General features: G+C 44.6%; 1 protein-coding gene across 2 annotated transcripts in view; it reads right to left on the bottom strand.

The window, feature by feature from the left end:
- Positions 1 to 293: 293 nt before the first annotated feature.
- TMEM242 (transmembrane protein 242) overlaps positions 294 to 24,986 on the bottom strand; it is a 564,077-nt gene continuing 539,384 nt past the window's right edge. For both annotated transcript variants that reach the window (XM_069769395.1, XM_069769394.1), the window contains one exon: positions 294 to 691. In XM_069769395.1, the coding sequence (XP_069625496.1) occupies positions 621 to 691 (71 nt within the window). In that variant the 3' untranslated portion in view covers positions 294 to 620. The remainder of the gene's footprint in view (positions 692 to 24,986) is intronic.

Below are 24,986 nucleotides of genomic sequence, written 5' to 3' on the forward strand. Positions count from 1 at the left end.
GTTGGAATTAAACTCTAACACATGCTGGAGGGCAGAGTGCTTCGTCAGAGAGCTAATATAAAAATGACAAAAGACTGACTGGCACTTCCAAGCTAGTGTGAATAGATGCAAAATATGAGCAGCCCCCTCCATATACAATAAACAAAAAAAGTGTGCAACTTTTTTTGTTTATTGCATATGGAGATGGGTGCTCCTAATATGCACCTGTTCACACTAGCTTGGAAGTGCCAGTAAGTTTTTTGTCACTATTATTGGTTAAGCAGTGGAAGAAAAAAAACAATAGTCTTTTTCACTTGCATATTACAAAATAACATTTATATCTGATTTAAATAATATACAGCATTTATAGAATATGTTCTCAATCCAAAAAATGATAGCAGTACAGTGTTTTCTTAGCCAATGTACCAGAATCTACTAGCAAAACACACTGGAAAATCACAAAAGTGAACATTTGGAAGACTCTTTAAGACATATTCATTGATACCATTCATTTGTTAAATGTTCTGTAGATCCTCTAGAAAGTGCAAGTTCATCCAGATAATGCTAAAATTTTTTCCTGTTACAGATGTGTGATGTTCCATTACTTAGACTTCAGAATATCTTCCCAATTAAATTCACCATCAGATGTCTGAGGTTTGCTTTTGGGCACAACTGGAAAGCTTGACTGCATTTTCTCTCTGAATTCTTTGAGCTAAATAAAGAAAAACAAGAAAAAAATATGCATTAATTAAAAAAAATAGTGTCTAAAACAAGTAAATGCAACATTCAGATTTTATAGTGGATTTCATCTTTCATGGCTGTAGCACATATCAATCGCTTACTTTTTACCTGTTATTAGGCGAAATTTTATGGTCGTTCTTATGGGTACATTTCTATTGATCGCTATTGGTGTTTGAATATCTCCTATTTCCGTTCCATGGGTTGGAACGCATGCCCACCGTAACCATATCTGGTTCTCTGGGGTAAACAGGAAGCTATGTCATGGCTATCACCCGACGTATTTGGTGTGCGCTCAAGTCGGGAGTGCATATATCAATGATATCGGCCAGCAGGAAATGACACCTCCTCTTTTTTTTCATCATGCGCTCCAGCATGGAACGCACGCCAGAGCAGGTGAGAGCATACATGTATTCACAATGGGAAGAAAAGGCAATTAGTAACTCAGGTGAACAAGCAACAAAGTTATCTTAAAGTTGCTGAAATCCAGACGGCAAATCCCTCAACAGTAGCACATACAGTTAGGGCCAGAAATATTTGGACAGTGACACAAGTTTTGTTATTTTAGCTGTTTACAAAAACATGTTCAGAAATACAAATATATATGTAATATGGGCTGAAAGTGCACACTCCCAGCTGCAATATGATAGTTTCCACATCCAAATCAGAGAAAGGGTTTAGGAATCATAGCTCTGTAATGCATAGCGTCCTCTTTTTCAAGGGACCAAAAGTAATTGGACAATGGACTCTAAGGGCTGCAATTAACTCTGAAGGCGTCTCCCTCGTTAACCTGTAATCAATGAAGTAGTTAAAAGGTCAGGGGTGGATTCCAGGTGTGTGGTTTTGCATTTGGAAGCTGTTGCTGTGAGCAGACAACATGCGGTCAAAGGAACTCTCAATTGAGGTGAAGCATAACATCCTGAGGCTGAAAAAAAAGAAAAAATCCATCAGAGAGATAGCAGACATGCTTGGAGTAGCAAAATCAACAGTTGGGTACATTCTGAGAAAAAAGGAATTGACTGGTGAGCTTGGGAACTCAAAAAGGCCTGGGCGTCCACGGATGACAACAGTGGTGGATGATCGCCGCATACTTAATTTGGTGAAGAAGAACCCGTTCACAACATCAACTGAAGTCCAGAACACTCTCAGTGAAGTAGGTGTATCTGTCTCTAAGTCAACAGTAAAGAGAAGACTCCATGACAGTAAATACAAAGGGTTCACATCTAGATGCAAACCATTCATCAATACCAAAAATAGACAGGCCAGAGTTAAATTTGCAGAAAAACACCTCAAGAAGCCAGCTCAGTTCTGGAAAAGTATTCTATGGACAGATGAGACAAAGATCAACCTGTACCAGAATGAAGGGAAGAAAAAAGTTTGGAGAAGAAAGGGAACGGCACATGATCCAAGGCACACCACATCCTCTGTAAAACATGGTGGAGGCAACATGATGGCATGGGCATGCATGGCTTTCAATGGCACTGGGTCACTTGTGTTTATTGATGACATAAGAGCAGACAAGAGTAGCCGGATGAATTCTGAAGTGTACCGGGATATACTTTCAGCCCAGATTCAGCCAAATGCTGCAAAGTTGATTGGACGGCGCTTCATAGTACAGATGGATAATGACCCCAAGCATACAGCCAAAGCTACCCAGGAGTTCATGAGTGCCAAAAAGTGGAACATTCTGCAATGGCCAAGTCAATCTCCAGATCTAAACCCAATTGAGCATGCATTTCACTTGCTCAAATCCAGACTTAAGACGGAAAGACCCACAAACAAGCAAGACCTGAAGGCTGCGGCTGTAAAGGCCTGGCAAAGCATTAAGAAGGAGGAAACCCAGCGTTTGGTGATGTCCATGGGTTCCAGACTTAAGGCAGTGATTGCCTCCAAAGGATTTGCAACAAAATATTGAAAATAAAAATATTTTGTTTGGGTTATGTTTATTTGTCCAATTACTTTTGACCTCCTAAAATGTGGAGTGTTTGTAAAGAAATGTGTACAATTCCTACATTTTCTATCAGATATTTTTGTTCAACCCTTCAAATTAAACGTTACAATCTGCACTTGAATTCTGTTGTAGAGGTTTCATTTCAAATCCAATGTGGTGGCATGCAGAGCCCAACTCGCGAAAATTGTGTCACTGTCCAAATATTTCTGGCCCTAACTGTATGTCCAGCTGGCAAACGCTCTCCAAACTCCATAGGCCATCCATACATGTATTCCAGGACCTAATCCTAGATCCTTTCCCTTCAATGTCACTTTCCAAACTCACTCACTAAACATGTGTCTTCTTCCCCCCTCCATGGGAACAGCCCCCTGTGGTGATGGCTCCCCTGGGTCTACTATCCCCATCCCTACAATGGGCCTAGTGGCAGGGATAACAATGGCTTGAAGCTCCTGAGATACTGATGAGATTACCAGAATGATTGCTTTACATTTACCTTTAGCAATCTCCTGTCTGACCTTATGTACACATAAGATCCAACCAGCACGTCTTCCTCTGCTTGCTGTCACTAAATGGAAACATTGATTCCTGAGGATGAACTAAGGAGCAAGCAAATCTCTCCCAGCAAGCAAATCTCTAATAAAACACAGCAAGCAAATCTCTAATAAAACACAACAATTTCGATGTAACAGGTTCTCCGTGCTGGAAAAAGTCTACAACCCTTAGAGCCATGGACTCCGCTCTATGTGCATTGGTCGAATAGTCTTTAATAAGTGACCAGCTCCTCACACCTTCTGATGCCATTTTGGTTGAATAATGCTCCTGTAGTCTTTCAGCACTTTGTAAATGACATTTTTTGTCACCTGAAAGGTAGATTTGTTGTGATCTATCTTGACCATATATTGATTTGTTCACCTGACCTCGAGTCACTTTAGCTACATATCAGCTACATATCAGGCAGGTCAGATACTCAGAGACAATAAATTATTTGTCAAACCAGAGAAATATAGGTTCTTGGTTCAGGAGATCCCTTTTCTGGGTTAAGTTTTAGCATGGATCTGGCAAAAGTCCAGGAGGTATTGAATGGGATCGTCCTGAGGACTTAAAGGTGTTACAAAGGTTTTGGGTTTCACCAACTACAACTGTAAGGGTACCGTCACACTATACGATTTACTTACGATCACGACCAGCGATATGACCTGGCCGTGATCGTAGGTAAATCGTAGTGTGGTCGCTGGGGAGCTGTCACACAGACAGCTCTCCAGCGACCAACGATGCCGAGGTCCCTGGGTAACCAGGGTAAACATCGGGTAACTAAGCGCAGGACCGCGCTTAGTAACCCGATGTTTACCCTGGTTACAAGCGTAAAACTAAAAAAAAAAAAACAGCACATACTTACATTCTGGTGTCCGTCAGGTCCCTTGCCGTCTGCTTCCCGCACTGTGACTGCCGGCCGTAAAGTGAAAGCAGAGCACAGCGGCTGTGCTTTCACTTTCACTTTACGGCCGGCAGTCAGTGAGTGCGGGAAGCAGACGGCAAGGGACCTGACGGACACCAGAATGTAAGTATGTGCTGTTTGTTTTTGTTTAGTTTTACGCTTGTAACCAGGGTAAACATCGGGTTACTAAGCGCGGTCCTGCGCTTAGTTACCCGATGTTTACCCTGGTTACAAGCGAACGCATCGCTGGATCGCATCGCTAGATCGCTAGATCGGTGTCACACACACCGATCTAGCGATGACAGCGGGAGATCCAGCGATGAAAGAAAGTTCTAAACGATCTGCTACGACGTACGATTCTCAGCAGGATCCCTGATCGCTGCTGCGTGTCAGACACAGCGATATCGTAACGATATCGCTGGAACGTCACGAATCGTACCGTCGTAGCGATCGAAATGGTATAGTGTGACGGTACCCTAAGTTAATCAAAACCTTTTTGGTAGCGGCCAAACCTTTGACAGATATGACCAGGAAAGGGACAGACTTTTCCAAATGGTTCAGCCCGGCCAGGGAAGCATTTTATACCTTGAAAAAATGTTTTGCATCTGCGCCGATTCTTATAGAGCCTGACATCACTCAGCCATAGAAGTTGACGCCTCTGAGGTGGGGGCTGTATTGTTGCAGGATGAACATCATGGTAAATGGCATCTGTGTGCCTATTTTTCTAAGAAACTGTCATCCGATCAGAAATAATATGACATTGGTAATAGTAAACTCTTGGGCTTTTGAAGAGTGGTGACATTTTCTGGAGAGGACAGTTCATCCAGTCATGTTAATCAATGATCATAAAAATCTTTTATACTTAGAATCTACTAAGTGTCCAACAGGCAAGACAGGCGACAGGCAAGAAGGTTGTTGTTCTTTACCAGATTTAACTCTTTTGTTACGTATAGGCTGGGAATAAGAGCGTTACAGTGAATGCCTTATTTCGCTTTCCTAAGGGTGGAGATCATTGTGAACTGGTTCCTATACTACAGAAAGGGCTGGTTATTGAATCTATATGTTCTGACCTTGAGAAGGAAGTGGTAGAGGCCCCGTCTGCCTGTCCTTTAGGTAAACTGTATGTACTTGTCAATTTCCATTTTAAGTAAACATCATGTTAGGGCTAGCGGAATGCACCAAATAATTAGAAAGATAGTGTAAGGTGCGTTCGCAGCCCGGGGTGTTATGACCTGGTGGTTAGGAGCACCCGGCACGACCTGATAGTTAAACTCACACAGGACGAGCTCTGGGATGTGGGAGCTCTGCTGACCGCAAGCCCTAATCCTATCACACACACTAGAAATAGCCGTGGAGCGTTCCTGACTCTCCCTAGACGCCTCTTCACAGCCTCAGAGCTAGCTAGCCCTAGAGATAGAAAATAAAGCCTACCTTGCCTCAGAGAAATTCCCCAAAGGAAAAGGCAGCCCCCACATATATTGACTGTGAGAAAAGATGAAAGTCACAAACGCAGAAATGAAACAGGGTTCAGCAAAGGGAGGCCAGACTAACTAAACAGACAGAGGATAGGAAAGGTATCTTTGCGGTCAGCACAAAAAACTACAAAAGACCACGCAGAGTGTGCAAAAAGACCTCCGCACCGACTCACGGTGCGCAGGTGCCACTCTGCATCCCAGAGCTTCCAGCTAGCAAGACAAAATCATGATAACCAGCTGGACAAGGAAACAATGAACAAATAATAACTATCAGGAACTTAGGTCACCAGAAAGATCCAAGAGCGAACTGAACCAATGCAGGAACATTGACAGCTGGCATGGAGTAACGATCTGAGTGGAGTTAAATAGAGCAGCCAACCAAAGGATAAACCACGTCACCTGTGTAAGGAACCTCAGAAGCAGCAGCTTCACTCACAGCCACCAGAGGGAGCCCATAGACAGAACTCGCCGAAGTACCATTCACGACCATAGGAGGGAGTTCGACAACAGAATTCACAACAGTACCCCCCCCTTGAGGAGGGGTCACCGAACCCTCACCAGAGCCCCCAGGCCGATCAGGATGAGCCAAATGAAAGGCACGAACAAGATCGGCAGCATGAACATCAGAGGCAAAAACCCAGGAATTATCTTCCTGACCATAACCCTTCCACTTGACCAGGTACTGGAGTTTCCGTCTCGAAACACGAGAATCCAAAATCTTCTCCACCACATATTCCAACTCCCCCTCAACCAACACCGGGGCAGAAGGATCAACGGAGGGAACCATAGGCGCCACGTATCTCCGCAACAACGACCTATGGAACACATTATGGATGGCAAAAGAAGCTGGAAGGTCCAAACAAAATGACACAGGATTAAGAACTTCAGAAATCTTATATGGCCCAATGAAACGAGGCTTAAACTTAGGAGAGGAAACCTTCATAGGAACATGACGAGATGACAACCAAACCAAATCCCCAACACGAAGTCGGGGACCAACACAGCGCCGGCGGTTAGCGAAACGTTGAGCCTTCTCCTGGGACAATGTCAAATTGTCCACCACATGAGTCCAAATCTGCTGCAACCTGTCCACCACCGTATCCACACCAGGACAGTCCGAAGGCTCAACCTGCCCTGAAGAGAAACGAGGATGGAAACCAGAATTACAGAAAAAGGGAGAAACTAAAGTAGCCGAGCTGGCCCGATTATTAAGGGCGAACTCAGCCAAGAGCAAGAAGGACACCCAATCATCCTGATCAGCAGAAACAAAGAATCTCAGATATGTTTCCAAAGTCTGATTAGTTCGTTCGGTTTGGCCATTAGTCTGAGGATGGAAAGCCGAAGAAAAAGACAAATCAATGCCCATCTTAGCACAAAAGGACAGCCAAAACCTCGAAACAAACTGGGAACCTCTGTCCGAGATGAAGTTCTCTGGAATGCCATGCAAACGATCCACATGCTGGAAAAACAATGGCACCAAATCAGAGGAGGAAGGCAATTTAGACAAGGGTACCAAATGGACAATCTTAGAGAAGCGATCACAAACCACCCAAATGACCGACATCCTCTGAGAAACAGGGAGATCAGAAATAAAATCCATGGAAATATGCGTCCAGGGCCTCTTCGGGATCGGCAAGGGCAAAAGCAACCCACTGGCACGAGAACAGCAGGGCTTAGCCCGAGCACAAGTCCCACAGGACTGCACAAAAGAACGCACATCCCGTGACAAAGAAGGCCACCAAAAGGATCTATCTTGGTGAACAAACTAGCCCCCTTAATCCGAGCAAACAAATCAGACAGCAGCGGCAAAGGATACTGAAATTTGACTGTGATCTTATTAAGAAGGCGGTAATCAATACAAGGTCTCAAAGAGCCATCCTTCTTGGCCACAAAAAAGAACCCTGCTCCCAATGGTGACGACGACGGGCGAATATGCCCCTTCTCCAAGGATTCCTTTATATAACTCCGCATAGCGGCGTGCTCTGGCACAGATAAATTAAACAGACGGCCCTTAGGAAACTTACTACCAGGAATCAAATTAATAGCACAATCGCAATCCCTATGAGGAGGTAGGGCACCGGATTTGGGCTCTTCAAATACATCCCGGTAATCTGATAAAAACTCAGGGACTTCAGAAGGAGTGGAAGGCGAAATTGACAACAATGGAACATCACCATGTACCCCCTGACAACCCCAGCCGGACACAGATATAGATTTCCAATCCAACACTGGATTATGGACCTGTAGCCATGGCAACCCCAAAACGACCACATCATGCAGATTATGCAACACCAAAAAGCGAATATCCTCCTGATGTGCAGGTGCCATGCACATGGTCAATTGAGTCCAGTACTGAGGCTTATTCTTGGCCAAAGGCGTAGCATCAATTCCTCTCAATGGAATAGGATACTGCAAGGGCTCCAAGAAAAAACCACAGCGCCTGGCAAAACTCCAAGTCCATCAAATTCAGGGCAGCGCCTGAATCCACAAATGCCATAACAGAATAGGACGACAGAGAGCAAATCAGAGTAACGGACAAAAGAAATTTAGACTGTACCGTACCAATGGTGGCAGACCTAGCGAACCGCTTAGTGCGCTTAGGACAATCGGAGATAGCATGAGTGGATTCACCACAGTAAAAACACAGCCCATTCCGACGTCTGTGTTCTTGCCGTTCAGCTCTGGTCAAAGTCCTATCACACTGCATAGGCTCAGGCCTATGCTCAGAGAATACCGCCAGATGGTGCACAGCTTTGCGCTCACGCAAGCGCCGATCGATCTGAATGGGCAAGGACATAGACTCATTCAGACCAGCAGGCGTGGGAAATCCCACCATGACATCCTTAAGGGCTTCAGAAAGACCCTTTCTGAAAATCGCAGCCAGGGCACATTCATTCCACTGAGTAAGCACAGACCACATATATTGTCTGTGAGTAAAGATGAAAGTCACAAACGCAGAAATGAAACAGGGTTCAGCAAAGGGAGGCCAGACTAACTAAACAGACAGAGGATAGGAAAGGTATCTTTGCGGTCAGCACAAAAAACTACAAAAGACCACGCAGAGTGTGCAAAAAGACCTCCGCACCGACTCACGGTGCGGAGGTGCCACTCTGCATCCCAGAGCTTCCAGCTAGCAAGACAAAATCATGATAACCAGCTGGACAAGGAAACAATGAACAAATAATAACTATCAGGAACTTAGCTTCTGCAGGAGAAGACAGGTCACCAGAAAGATTCAAGAGCGAACTGAACCAATGCAGGAACATTGACAGCTGGCATGGAGTAACGATCTGAGTGGAGTTAAATAGAGCAGCCAACCAAAGGATAAACCACGTCACCTGTGTAAGGAACCTCAGAAGCAGCAGCTTCACTCACAGCCACCAGAGGGAGCCCATAGACAGAACTCGCCGAAGTACCATTCACGACCACAGGAGGGAGTTCGACAACAGAATTCACAACACCGGGGTCCACCGTGCAGAGATGGAACCTGCTAAGTAATGACAGACTATATGGCGGTATAATATGGATTCACACACGGGTTAACTTCACCCAGTATAAAGAAAGCGAACCCTGTTGCGTCACAGGGCCGCGGTACCGCACAAAGAGCGCAAGCAAGGAGTCACAGAACTCTACCCCAAGACGCGGGTTAGCATACAACTAGACCTCTTGCGCTCGACACCGCAACTGGGGTGTCAGAGTAACAGAAATAATAATTGAGATGCACAAGAGTGCGTGTGGTGCCGCTCTGGCGGACGCCACTAACCACCAAGGCTTGGCTAAGGAAAGCGCTGAGACAGCGCACGGCGCCGCACTGGCGGCCACAGCAATTTGACGCTGTTTTGTGTGTCACGTGCTGATAGCTAAGTTGGGCGCTAGATAGCAATCATCCACCTTACGCTAGTCATACACAAGGGAGGGGATAATTAATAAAAGACTTTCACACGTCAACACACACACATATACAAGTGTACACTAGCGCATGGCCGAGCGGCCATGCGAACCTTTTATAGCGGCAGAGCAAGACATTCCAGATGGACCAATAGGAGTCAATAGGAGTCGCAACAGGACCTGAGCATGTGACCCCCGACCTCCAATGGGATGTCGTCCCGTGGGCATGATCAATATGTGAAAAGCAGAAAGACCTGCTCGCTACTGATCTTTGCTGCCTACAAGGAAAGAGCCTGGAAGGGCAGTAGTAACCAGTCATCAAGTATAAGCCTGAGCTAGACGCTGGGACCAACATTTCCGCTGTGCAGACTCCACTGCGGCTGGAGAAGAATAGGAGACCGCAGTGCAGATGGTTCGAGATTCCCCCTGTGCAGAGGTGGGAATTCGACACCTAATACATCATGATTTGGTCTTGGCTGGACATCCTGGAAGTAAATACACCACAGATCTCCTTACTTGGCATTTTTGGTGGTCAGGAGTAAACCAGGATGTTTGTGTTAAGCGAGTCACTATACTAATAAGTCCCAAAAATTGAACAAAAGACTACAATAACAGATACTAATACAATACTACTTACTGAATTAGTAAAGGGAGGCCAAACGATCCGAGGTTAGGTCCAGGAAGTGGCGCAGTACAACGGGAGGGCGGGGTAGTCAGAGATGAAATCCAATTCACTAGCCGGGGTCAGGAAAACAAGAAATGCAATATAGCTTACAGGGAGCAGGCACAAGAAAAGTCAGGTTACAAGCAAAGAGTCAAGTCCAGGAAGGGAATAAAGTCAGGCTGGGTCAGGCGCAGAGCCCAGAGAGATCAGACTTATACAGGCAGCAGCAAGTATACGATTGACACAGAGTGAAGGTGCTAGCATGCTTAAGTGGAAGACTAATCAAGAAAAGTGAACACAGATGATGCAGCACAAACCCAGCACAACCTCTCACAAAGTAACATATCAGACAGGAATAGAATGGAGATCATGACAGTTCGGGAGTATGTAGCTGCCTGCAGTGTTTGTGCCAAGACCCCTCCTACTCATCCGTCTGAGGCTCTCCAACTGGAGATGAGTGAATACTTCAACTTTTGATTCGGATTACTTTCACCGAATTTGCAATTTTCACCAATTAATTTGTCGAATATTGGCCGAACATTACCGAACACTACTTACGTCAATGGGAGGCAAAAATAAACGCATGCACAACACCTTAGAATGGCCCCAAATGATGAAAAAACACATCAAATGAGGGACAGACACCAGGAAAGTGACTTCAATTCACCCACAGTACAAATTGCAGCATGAAACTACAGCAATAAGGCCGGAATGGGGTATCGGGGTCTGGGACAGCATTTAAAGCTTTCCAATGAACATCACAGTAAGACGAGTTGAGTGAAGGATCAGTGTAGGGCCCCACTGCTGGGAGCCCTGACACCATATGCAACACATCTACCTGCTTTCATGCTGAGCCACACTCAGGTGCCACAAATATCAATTTTCTAGACTACCATTGTCAGAAAAATTTTAAGGATAGTAACACAGGTAGTTGAGTACAAGGAAGTGGAGGACTGACTGACGGTCTCAGAGGCCTACTACTGCAAGCAACACGCATGAAGGAGACCCAACCAAGAGTCTACACATTTACAAAACAGATACCAACAAAGTGGCATCAATTGCAATAAAGTAGAATTAGTATAGTGGAGACCGACACTTTTTCCACTACAGCCAACACAGCAGATGGAGACTGTAACAGGCAACGTGGTAGAATCACTGTTCTGTATCCCTCTGAAAGCTTCGAAGGGGCATAACTAGGTGGTCTACCACATCCCTACTCAGAGAAGTGGCAGCAGGTGAAAACTGCGAACCAAGGAGGTACAAAGAGGTGGCTGACCTACAGAATGTGGCAGCTGACCCTCTACAGCAGGCAAGCTGCTAAGGCCCAAAGGAGGGATGAAAAATGCAGGCAGGCACTGTAAAGACTCTGGAACCACAGGTGCAGATGGGACCAGCTGAGGAACAGAAAAGCACTGCCAGGTATGAGCAGACGGGTACAGGGTAGACAAGCAGACAGACGGACCTAGAGAACCCGATGTCAGGAACATGAGGTATTTGACTTCTATGATCATGCACACTGAGCTCTGCTACATCCCTTAAAGCTGAGCACAGACATGCTGTGGGCCATTCCGACCTCCTCCCTCTTCTCAATCTGCCTGCTGCCTGTATGTGTAATTCAATACCCTCACTAGAATAACTGAAGAAGTCTTATGGCTTTAAGCTGTGAACGCAAGACTCTGTGAAAACTACTCATTCCCTCCTCCCAATCAATACCAGCCAAAGCTGGTATAGCCACTTCCAAACTGCATGGATCTTTTGTTCTATTAAAGTGATATATAGGGGCACCGATCCGGGCTAGATATATAATAATAATAATAATAATTTTAATTTATATAGCGCCAACAAATTCCGCAGCACTTTACAATTAAGCGGGGACATGTACAAACAATAAATTCAGTACAAGTTAAGACAATTTAAACAGTGACATTAGGGGTGAGGTCCCTGCTCGCAAGCTTACAATCTACAAGGAAATGGGGGGACACAATAGGTGAAAAGTGCTTGTTATTTCAGGTCTGGCAATGATAATAAATAGGGATTTTCATATAAAGCTGCATGATCCGGTCATCAGCCCGTGTGTTTAAGTGCAATAGTCAAGTATCAAGTGCAGTTATCATGTGCATGGAGGGTGTGGAGACAGATGAATAGTAGGGTGCAGATTCACATGCAGATAATATTTGGAAGGAGGGAACAGGACAAAGTTAGTTTACGGAGTAGTTGATTTGGTAGGCTTGTTTGAAGAGATGGATTTTTAAAGCGCGCTTGAATAGGTCGGGGCTAGGTATCAGTCTGATCATCTGGGGAAGTGCATTCCAGAGAGCTGGCGCAGCGCGAGAGAAGTTTTGGAGACCGAGGTGCGAGGTTCGGATTATGGGGGATGTTAGTCTTAGGTCATTTGTAGAACGGATGGCACGTGTAGGGCGATAGATGGAGATGAGAGAGGAGATATAAGGCGGTGCAGAACTGTGGAGAGCTTTGTGGGTGAGAGAGATGAGTTTATACTGGACCCTGTAGCGAATGGGTAGCCAGTGTAATGACTGGCACAAGATGGAGGCATCAGTGAAGCGGCTGGACAGAAATATGACCCTGGCTGCCGCATTTAAGATGGATTGGAGAGGAGAAAGTGTGGAAAGAGGGAGACCGATCAGAAGAGAGTTGCAGTAGTCCAGACGAGAAAGAATAAGAGCGACAGTAAGAGTCTTAGCAGTTTCAAAGGTGAAAAAAGGTCGGATTCTGGAGATGTTTTTAAGATGCAGGTATATAAGAATTATATATTCCGGATGTCCATCAATAGCTCTATAACCCCCTGAAACCGCTAGAAGCTAAACCCAATGAGTGCAAAGTGCGGGTTTCTTCATAAGTGGTTCAGGTAATTACTACTTGTATACACTTAAAAGAATCCACAGGATGTGGGACACATTCTGATCATTGTGTGTTTTGTATACAAGATTCCTACAGCGAGCTAGGCATAAAAATAATTTTCCTAAGTCTAAGTAAAGGGGAGGTTTCAGCCCCTAAGTGATGTCACCACAGGGGGAGTGCCTGGGTTTGAGGCTAGGAAATAACTGTGTGAAGGAGTCTTGCAGTGTCTTTTGTCTGGACTCTAGCTGGTCTACAGATGTGACATGCATCTTGATGTGTCTTTTCAATTTTAATCAATTTTTTTTTATTTGTAATTCTATTGTACATATGATAATTGTCTCCTTTATAATATCTTTTTACACTTTGTAAACACTGCCTACCATTTTTTGGAGTAAAATATATAATTTATTAGCTTGTTTCTCCTTGTTCTATAACGAACTGTCGTGTCCTCTGAGGTGAATGATTGGGGTTGGTTCCGGACCCGTTAATACTTGGAAAATCAGAGCTCATGACAGCATACTTTGTCCTGTGCAATTGGGCATCTTTGCAGTGACTGGCGGCATTGATAATTATTGTTCCCGCCTGTGTGGGAGTAGTTATATCGCCCTCGCTGCAGCGTGCCCAATAACCAGTACATAGCAGGCAGCCCTTCTGGTGACTAATTACCCTAGGTGCAGTACCCATATTGACCTGAGGGTAAGAGGGGCGCCAGAGAGCTGCAAGTTCCAAACCAGAACTGGGAAGTGGGATAGAGATAAATCCCCTTCAGAAGGAACCAGGCACAACCAAACAACCCTGGTTCGTGACAAATTGGTGTGAGTGGTGGGGGTGATAAAGGTATCTTCCCCGTGAACCATGACAGATTGGTGGGATCCCGGAGGGATCCGTGACACCTGACAACTAGCAAGCATGCAAGGCAAACTAATAACGTAGCTCAAGCACCTCTATATTGGAGAAACCTTAAATAGAAGGTGTCACCCAGCTATAGCTTGGGAATACCTTAGGTTGATGCGTGTGGTCCCTTTAAGAGGGAAGGAGTGCATGATTGTGCCCTCTAAGCATAGTTTCCCATCCTACAACTGAATCCTGGTGGACACCGACACATAGGTGGCGAGATCAGGAGGTGATGTGTGAGTGAGAGATACTGAATGTCTTGTCTGTTAGGTATGAGATTCTACAAAGGGCTAAGTTTGTAATGTCAACAGATCAGAAAGTCCACTGTCCACTGTGTCAAAGACAGATGCCAGGTCCAAAAGAAGGACAAACTCGCGCCGCTTTCATTTGGCGGTTAGTAGGTTGTTGGTGACTTTAGTCAGGGCAGTTTTAGTGGAAGGGTGCGGTCTGAAGGAAGATTATACGCAGTCAAAGAGGGAGCAAAAGGAAAGGTGGGAGGACAGTTCAAAATGGACATGTTGTTCCAATAGTTTGGTGACATAGGGGAGAAATTATATGGGGCGATAGTCACAGGGGGTGGGGTTTTTGAGGATGGGTGTGATCGAGGTATGTTTCAATCAGGATGGAAGACACCAGTTGTTAGCGACAAGTTGAAAAGGTGGGTTATGCTTGTGATGAAGAGTCTGGTAAAGTTTGTAATTAGGTGGGACGTTATTGTGTCACGTTCACAGGTGGTGAGGCAAAGTATTTAGATGAGAAGAGAGGAAGGTGAAACTGGTGGACACAGGAAAGAATTGAAAATTCTGAATAGCTGTTTAGTGTTGTGAGACAGGTGTGATATGACGGTTTGTTTTGCATTTTTACAATTTCTGTTACTGGACGGGCATCTCCGCTCCCTTTCTTTGGCAGCCGTACAACGGTATGCTTTGAAGATGAGGGCCAGAAAGAATATGTGCTGCAGTAGATGGCAAGCGCTGCATCAAGTGGCCTCTGCTCCTCTTCCTCTACCTTAACATCATACACAGTACAGTCCTCAGTGGTGGTACCCCAATTAACCTTTTTTCCCTCACTTCACAACTGCAGAGCTGTTCACACATTCTATTCCATGTGTATCAGAGGTCTGCTCTAAACATTCACAGAGTCAATAAGAGGAAATCATCTGCACTGATGGCCAAATTTTTTCTGACTTAGATCTATGGCTGGACGAAGTTTTGTCCAAGCACAAACCAAACCCTTGTCAACAGACGTTAACCCCGATGGGTGAAGGTGATCCATTTGTGACGAGACTTAGATATTTGAGGTGCCCACAGACTGTTCTGTGCTGTCAAGGCAGTAAGAGAAGGAGGTCACCTGACCGCGACGTCATCGAAGGTCCTTCACTCACTGCATTCTCAGGAACGGAGGCAGACGCTTGCAGCGGTCACAGCCAGGGTTCGCCGGAGGGGTGAGTATATCCATATTTTTTATTTTTATTCTTTATTTGTTACATGAATATGGATCCCAGGGCCTGAAGGAGAGTTTCCTCTCGTCCAGACCCTGGGAACCATCCGGACCGCACACACACCGAAGATGACTGGGAACTTATAGGAACTTCCGATTTCCGATATCACAAAAATATCGGAACTCGGTATCGGAATTCCGATACAGCAAATATCGGCCGATACCCGATACTTGCAGTATCGGAATGCTCAACACTATACATGAGCCTTTTGGGTATGGTACAGTTTGATGGTGAATTATGTTCAGAGAAGTAGAGCATAAGCTGTATATATAAAAAGAAGAAAAATGATGCAGCACTCACCCTTGCGCTTCTTCCAAGTGTGCTCTTTATTCAGCAAAACATACTATGCATAGTATGAACCGGCATACGCAGTGATCTGTGAGGGAGCGGGAGTGAGGAGAGACCGGACGACAGCTGTTTCGCGCTACGGCGCTTCTACAGGTCCATGCTAAAAACAGGTGATGTCGTTTCCTTTTTAAGGTTTTTTTTTTTTTTTTTGACTCACCTGATTCTATTAATTACAATTGTGCGAGTTAAAAACAATGAGATCTCTTATTACAGAATGAACATTTACAAGTATATTACAAAATGAACATTTACAAATGTATTATAAGAACACCGCCATGTCAAGTTTGTCGTTAAGACCCCCTGGGCCCTGTGCGTTTGTTTGTAGGATCCATTTCGCTTCACGCTGCAGCAGTAGGCGGTCATTATTGCCGCCGTTTTGTGAACATTTAACTATTTCCAAACCTGCAAACCGCAATTGATCTGGATCACTATTATGTGTCTCTGCCATATGTTCTACAAAACGCACGCGTCCCTTTCCTGTCCGAATTGAGTTATAATGCTCTCGTATTCGGACTGTGAGAGGTCTAATAGTCTTACCTATATAAAACCATTGACACGGACAGAAAATTACATAAACCAGAAATTTACTCTTGCAGGTTATGAAGTCTTTCACAAAATGCTCAATTATACCTATTTGCAAGGGGTTCTCAATTTTATGCAGATGGCATATGCTACAATTGCCGCATCTGTGGTTACCTTGCGGTATGGTTTTTGCTAACCAATTATTTGTTGGTGGTGATACCTCAAATAGGTATAATTGAGCATTTTGTGAAAGACTTCATAACCTGCAAGAGTAAATTTCTGGTTTATGTAATTTTCTGTCCGTGTCAACGGTTTTATATAGGTAAGACTATTAGACCTCTCACAGTCCGAATACGAGAGCATTATAACTCAATTCGGACAGGAAAGGGACGCGTGCGTTTTGTAGAACATATGGCAGAGACACATAATAGTGATCCAGATCAATTGCGGTTTGCAGGTTTGGAAATAGTTAAATGTTCACAAAACGGCGGCAATAATGACCGCCTACTGCTGCAGCGTGAAGCGAAATGGATCCTACAAACAAACGCACAGGGCCCAGGGGGTCTTAACGACAAACTTGACATGGCGGTGTTCTTATAATACATTTGTAAATGTTCATTTTGTAATATACTTGTAAATGTTCATTCTGTAATAAGAGATCTCATTGTTTTTAACTCGCACAATTGTAATTAATAGAATCAGGTGAGTCAAAAAAAAAAAAAAAACCTTAAAAAGGAAACGACATCACCTGTTTTTAGCATGGACCTGTAGAAGCGCCGTAGCGCGAAACAGCTGTCGTCCGGTCTCTCCTCACTCCCGCTCCCTCACAGATCACTGCGTATGCCGGTTCATACTATGCATAGTATGTTTTGCTGAATAAAGAGCACACTTGGAAGAAGCGCAAGGGTGAGTGCTGCATCATTTTTCTTCTCATTATATGGTCTTGTACAAAACTCTGACGATTGCATAGCACCACCCGCAGCTCACAGCAAGGGAGACCTCATCTGTCCTTCTGAAACAGATCGTTTAAGCGAATCTCCAATTGCGCTATAGTGAAGCTCTGTGCCGATCATCTTTCTGTTTCTTGGTATAACGAAGTATATATAAAAAGGACTTTGATTAGGGAACGAGATAGGCCGCCCTAAACACATGAGTTTTTAAGGAGCACCTAAAAATGTCTATGTTGTGGTATAATCTTAGTTTCATGGTGGACAAAGGGTTAGAGGTGAGTCATCTAGGTAGGAGATTGAACTGAACCAGACAAAGTCCATATCAGGGGTGTAACCGTCTTTGTGTCTCTCAGAGTTTGAAAGTTGTGAGCGGCCACGAGAATTGGCTAGAGATAGAAGCTGGGATGCAGTAAGGGAGGTGGAGTTGTTTAAGTCTCCCAGGATAAGGGTTGTCAATTCTGAGGACATAAAGTGTGGACGCAACACATAAAAATGGTCAAGGAAGTGGGTGGATGAGACTGGCGGCCGGAATATGAACACAACATGTTTGTGTTCATCCAAAAACAAAGGAAAAAGTGAGCTGCATAGCCTTCCTTCTTCCGGCAGATCAGCAGCAGTGAGTGGTGACGGACTGACTTAAGTATAGGAGGTGCTCGCATGGGAGATAGATGCAAACATGTAGATCAGAACAGAAAATGCGGCAGACCTGTAGAAGCGCTTGGATCAGCGCGAAACAGCTGTCGTCGTTCACCTGCTCACCTCCCGTCCATCTGCACTCCCTCGGACCGCAAGGCTGTATTTGTTCATGTTTTGAATAAAGAATTGGACCACAGATGGGTGAGTGCTGCCGCATTTTCTGTTCTGATCTACATGTTTGTGTTCATGTTGTTTGCCACTTCTCCGCACCCCTTGCATATATTGATTTATTATAGTGCTGTGCGCCAACCTCTACTCTTTTGTATTGGCGGCCGGTATATGACTGCTACTCTGAGGGAGAGGGGATGGAACACCCTGATGGTGTGAACCCCAAAAGAAGAATGGCACCCAATCGGCCTGCATTTATTTATTGGGTTACAAACAGGATTGTTGTTGGCAGTGACGAGTTATCATGGAGTTAGCAGTGAACGTACATCGCGATATACGCATATTTCATGAGTTGTAATCTGGACTTGGATAGGCCTTACCCTCACTATTACTTTTCTGAGAACTGATTATTGTGAACAGCCTGCGGCCTCCTTGGATGGTTCGTGGCCCAATCGTGTCATTGTCTGGACGATAAGGGCCAGCTGAGACCTATTTGCTACTAAGATCACAGCGCTTGTTTCTGTATGACTCGTGGCTTGTGATCTCTGTGATTATTGCAAGGCCACTGCAATCTGTTGGCCAAAGAAATGCAGCCTCTCCTCCTTATGGATACAGTTTCCGAAAGCTGATGGCCATCTCAGTCCCCCAATACCAGTTGCCCTGGCATCATTACTTCTCTAAGAAAGATGTGCCTGCGATACAGCAACAAGTCGCAGACAACATCACCCATTCGCTGAAAAATTCTATGTCTGCCAGGGTGTATTTAAAAAATGACACCTGGAATGACACATGGACAGGGGAATTACAGCTATATGAGTGGGCACTGGGTGACTCTGGAGGCTGTAGAGGAAGTCGTGGAAGGGTCTGCTCCACAAGATTTGCAATCCCCAAGGCTTGCAGGGCGCATGGGGATGGAAAAATAAACCACTACACACCATAAGATGGATAACTAAAAAACTAGACAACAGGGGTTGGAGAACGAAACTACTAAATCGCTAGGGTTGTGGAACTAAACCACTACACACTATACATAGTAACATAGTTATTAAGGTTGAAGGAAGACTTTAAGTCCATCCAGTTCAACCGATAGCCTAACCTAACATTCCCTAACATGTTGATCCAGAGGAAGGCAAAAAACCCCATGTGGCAAAGAGTAAGCTCCACATTGGGGAAAAAAATTCCTTCCCGCCTCCACATACGGCAATCAGACTAGTTCCCTGGATCAAAGCTCTATCAAGGAATCTAGTATATATAACCTGTACCATTATACTTTTCAAGAAAGGCATCCAACCCCCTCTTAAATTTCAGTAAAGAGTCACTCATTACAACATCATAACGGCAGAGAGTTCCATAGTATCACTGCTCTTACAGTAAAGAATCCGCTTCTGTTATTATGCTTAAACCTTTCCTCCAGATGTAAAGGATGTCCCCTTGTCCCTGTCTCAGGTCTATGATTAAAAAGATCATCAGAAAGGTCTTTGTTCTGTCCCCTCATATTTATACATTAAAATAAGATCACCCCTTAGCCTTCATATTTCCCAACTAAATAGCCCCAAGTGTAATAACCTATCTTGGTATTGCAGATCCCCCAGTCCTCTAATAACCTTGGTTGCTCTTCTCTGCACCCGCTCTAGTTCATCTATGTTTCTTATACGCCGGAGACCAGAACTGTACACAGTATTCTAACTGTTGTCAAACTAGTGACTTGTATAGAGGTAAAATTATGTTCTCCTCATGAGCATCTATGCCTTTTTTAATGCGTCCCATTATTTTATTTGCCTTTGCAGCAGCTGACTGACACTGGCCACTAAATGTGAGTTTGTCATCCACCCATACACCCAGGTCTTTTTCATTGATGGTTTTGCCCAGTGTTTTACAATTAAGCACATAGTTATACAGTGGGGCAAAAAAGTATTTAGTCAGTCAGCAATAGTGCAAGTTCCACCACTTAAAAAGATGAGAGGCGTCTGTAATTTACATCATAGGTAGACCTCAACTATGGGAGACAAACTGAGAAAAAAAAATCCAGAAAATCACATTGTCTGTTTTTTTAACAATTTATTTGCATATTATGGTGGAAAATAAGTATTTGGTCAGAAACAAACAATCAAGATTTCTGGCTCTCACAGACCTGTAACTTCTTCTTTAAGAGTCTCCTCTTTCCTCCACTCATTACCTGTAGTAATGGCACCTGTTTAAACTTGCTATCAGTATAAAAAGACACCTGTGCACACCCTCAAACAGTCTGACTCCAAACTCCACTATGGTGAAGACCAAAGAGCTGTCAAAGGACACCAGAAACAAAATTGTAGCCCTGCACCAGGCTGGGAAGACTGAATCTGCAATAGCCAACCAGCTTGGAGTGAAGAAATCAACAGTGGGAGCAATAATTAGAAAATGGAAGACATACAAGACCACTGATAATCTCCCTCGATCTGGGGCTCCACGCAAAATCCCACCCCGTGGGGTCAGAAGGATCACAAGAACGGTGAGCAAAAATCCCAGAACCACGTGGGGGGACCTAGTGAATGAACTGCAGAGAGCTGGGACCAATGTAACAAGGTCTACACACTACGCCATCATGGACTCAGATCCTGCAGTGCCAGATGTGTCCCACTGCTTAAGCCAGTACATGTCCGGGCCCGTCTGAAGTTTGCTAGAGAGCATTTGGATGATCCAGAGGAGTTTTGGGAGAATGTCCTATGGTCTGATGAAACCAAACTGGAACTGTTTGGTAGAAACACAACTTGTCGTGTTTGGAGGAAAAAGAATACTGAGCTGCATCCATCAAACACCATACCTACTGTAAAGCATGGTGGTGGAAACATCATGCTTTGGGGCTGTTTCTCTGCAAAGGGGCCAGGACAACTGATCCGGGTACATGAAAGAATGAATGGGGCCATGTATCGTGAGATTTTGAGTGCAAACCTCCTTCCATCAGCAAGGGCATTGAAGATGAAACGTGGCTGGGTCTTTCAACATGACAATGATCCAAAGCACACCGCCAGGGCAACGAAGGAGTGGCTTCATAAGAAGCATTTCAAGGTCCTGGAGTGGCCTAGCCAGTCTCCAGATCTCAACCCTATAGAAAACCTTTGGAGGGAGTTGAAAGTCCGTGTTGCCAAGCGAAAAGCCAAAAACATCACTGCTCTAGAGGAGATCTGCATGGAGGAATGGGCCAACATACCAACAACAGTGTGTGGCAACCTTGTGAAGACTTACAGAAAACATTTGACCTCTGTCATTGCCAACAAAGGATATATTACAAAGTATTGAGATGAAATTTTGTTTCTGACCAAATACTTATTTTCCACCATAATATGCAAATAAAATGTTAAAAAAACAGACAATGTGATTTTCTGGATTTTTTTTTCTCAGTTTGTCTCCCATAGTTGAGGTGTACCTATGATGCAAATTACAGACGCCTCTCATCTTTTTAAGTGGTGGAACTTGCACTATTTCTGACTGACTAAATACTTTTTTGCCCCTCTGTACGTCTTACTACTTCTACCCAAGTGCATGACCTTACATATATGTAAAAAGAAGAGGGACCAATACTGACCCCTGTGGTATCCCACTGCTAACCCAGTTCGAGTGTGCTCCATTAATAACCACCCTTTGTTTCCTATCTCTGAGCCTGCTCTTAACCCACTTGCACATATTTTCCCCTATCCCCATTATTCTCATTTTATGTATCAACCTTTTGTGTGACACCATATCAAAAGCTTTTGAAAAGTCCACATACACTACGTCCACTGCGTTCCCTTGGTCCAGTCCAGAACTTACCTCTTCATAGAAATTGATCAGATTAGTCTGACAGAAACGGTCCCTTGTAAACCCATGCTGATATTGGGTCATGAGGTTATTCCTCTTCAGATACTCCAGCATAGCATCTCTTAGAATACACTGCAGGATTTTACCCACAGTATAGGTTAAGTTTACTGGTCTATAATTTCAGAGTTCAGTTTTTGTCCCCATTTTGAATATTGGCACCACATTTGCTATATGCCAGTCCTGTGGTACAGACCCTGTTATTATGGAATCTTTAAAGATTAAAAATAATGGGATATCAATGACTGTACTTAGTTCCTGCAGTACTCGGGGGTGTACACCTTCCGGGCCCAGAGATTCCTCAATTTTAGTGATTTTTAGATGCCGCCGTATTCCTGCTGGGTTAAGCAGGTGACATTTAATGGGGATTTTTTGTTATCACTGATCATATTGTCTGCCATGGGATTTTCTTGTGAAAATAATAATTAAAAAAGTCATTTAGCATATTGTCTTATTCCTCATCCTCATCCACCATTTCACCCGGACTATTTTTAAGGAGGCTAACACTATCATTTTTTAGTTTCTTACTATTTATGTAGTTAAAGAATATTTTGGGATTATTTTTACTCTCTCTGGCAATGAGTCTCTCTGTCTCAATTTTTGCTGCCTTAATTTGCTTTTTATAGAATTTATTTAAATTTTCTGTTTATTTAATGCCTCATCACTACCTACGTCCTTTAATTCTCTAAATGCTTTCTTTGTCACTTATTGCGCCCCTTGCAGCTCTATTTTGCCATATTGGTTTCCTCCTATTTATAAGTATGTTTATTCCCATACGGTATATACTGTGCACAGGTCCTATCCAGGATATTAATAAACGTCTCCCATTTTCTTTGTGTATTTTTATGTCTCAGGACATTGTCCCAGTTGATTGCACCTAGATCACCTCTCATAAGTTGGAAATTTGCCCTCCCGAAGTTTAGTGTCTTTGTAACCCCTCTACTACACATGTTAGGATACATGAAAACTTATTATTTTGTGATCACTATTCCCCAAGTGACCCCCAACCCTTATATTTGATATGGGGTCTGGCCTGTTGGTTAATATAAGGTCTAGCAGTGCCCCCCTTCTTGTTGGGTCCTGAACCAGTTGTGAAAGGTAGTTGTCTCTCATAATTCTGAAACCGATTACCTTTGCTGGAACTGCAGGTTTCTGTTCCCCAGTCTATTTCAGGGTAGTTGAAGTCCCCCATAGTAATGACTTCTCCTTGAGTCGCAGCTTCATCTATTTGCTTTACGAGGATATTCTCCATTGCTTCCATTATTTTTGGAGACTTATAACAAACCTCTATGAGTAATTTATTATTTTTCCCCCTCCCCTTATCTCCACCCACAGTGACTCTACATTTTCATTATCACGCAGGATGGGTTTTAAGGATGATTTTACATATAGACACACCTCCCCCTCGCTTATCTGTTTGGTCATTTCTGAACAGACTATAGCCCTGTAAGTAAACAGCCCAGTCATGGCTCTCATCCAGCCATGTTTCAGATATGCCCACCTTGTCATAATTATGCTCCAACAACATTAATTCTAATTTGTAAATTTTGTTGGCAAGGCTTCTGGCATTAGTATACATGCACTTTATGTATCTCTCTGTACCTCAATTCTTTCTTAAATTATTAACTGTTTGTTACGTGTTACGGAATCACTCAGTACCCAGAATATGTTGTGCAGTTATATGTATGTATAATAGGTTCCATGTGAGATGCATGTCCCTAATGCATCAGCCCACAGGCTGCGCCCCTGGGCAGAGGGGACACGATATTCCCCTTTTGTCCGCCCCCCACCTTTTGTACGCCCCCTTACCCCCACAGTAAATATCGGCAGGCTCCGGCCACCTGCGGCTATTGTAATGTATGTATGGCCTGCCGCTTTTCTATTGGCCTGCCCTCTGTATCTGTGTGATATATTCTGTGTCCTGTGAGTAAAGTGTTGTCAGACTGGAAATACGTGGAGAAGCAGTGATCTTTTATATGCGCCCATGTAACCAAGGAATTCCAGCCAGGGTCCTTCATGCAGACTCCAGCCAAAGCAGAGTGGACCTCCAGAAACACGGGGTGGTACTGAAAGAGGTACCCCAGATTGGTAGACCCCGTTACACTGGTGGCAGGAGTGGAATGTTTTACCCCTTCTACAGGAGGAAAGGAATGAATGGAAAACAAGACCAGAAGTTAAAGAGGACTACTTTAAAAGATCTGGTGGAAGCCTGAGGGTTGATCGCCAGCAACAAAACAAAAGCGGATTTAATAGCAGACATCATGGAACACGACAGTGCAGCGCCCTCCAATGTGAACGTGGAGGAGACTGAATTCCAGAGGGAGGTAAAGAACAGACTGGCATTCTATGGCCCAAACCCTGCAGTAGAGATCATACGAGAGGTGATGGCTGATGTGCATACTGATCTGAGGGAAAAGATGGCCGAGCGGACCAGGATAGAGCTAGCCAAGATGGAGATGGCAGAGCGGACCAAAGTGGAGCTGGCCAAGATGGAGATGGGTTCAGACTCTGGCCAGCAAGCTGACAGGCCGGGCAACGGACGCCTATCGAGCGGTACCTGATGAGGACTATATGGACTATGAGCGGATCAAAGAAGTGATCTTGGCCCGGTATGCGCTGACACCAGAGGCATACCTCCAAAAGTTCTGCGGACTTATAAAACGCGTAACCAATACCCACGCTGAATGGGCCTGTAAATTACAGTGGTCACTGCTACAGAGGGTACAAGGGAGCCAAGCAACCACTAAGGAGGACGTCCTCCAGCTCTTCTTGTTAGAATGATTCTTTAATGGACTAACCCCCGAGACACAGAAATGGCTTCGGGAAAGGCGGCCAACGACTCTTGAGGAAGCCGCTCGTCTGGCCGATGAACATCATGATGCCAGGAGGCCGCAGTTGTCCGGATCAAAGATGGTCACTAGGGGCCCGCCCATGGACCTGGAGGGCCCCAAACCACTGAAGATTGTAGGGGGACCAGCTAGAAATCCGGCCTACTACAGTCCCCCTGGGGCATGATGCCACACCTGTCGTCAGCTGGGCCACCTGCAAAGACAATGTCCCAACCGGACTCAGCATACCCAGTGGCCAAAGGCGGGAACAGCTACCTTCAGCCGGGCTGCTGTACACTGCTACCAAGGCGAAGCTGAC

Source organism: Ranitomeya imitator, chromosome 5 (assembly GCF_032444005.1).
Source record: "Ranitomeya imitator isolate aRanImi1 chromosome 5, aRanImi1.pri, whole genome shotgun sequence".
NCBI lineage: Eukaryota > Metazoa > Chordata > Amphibia > Anura > Dendrobatidae > Ranitomeya > Ranitomeya imitator.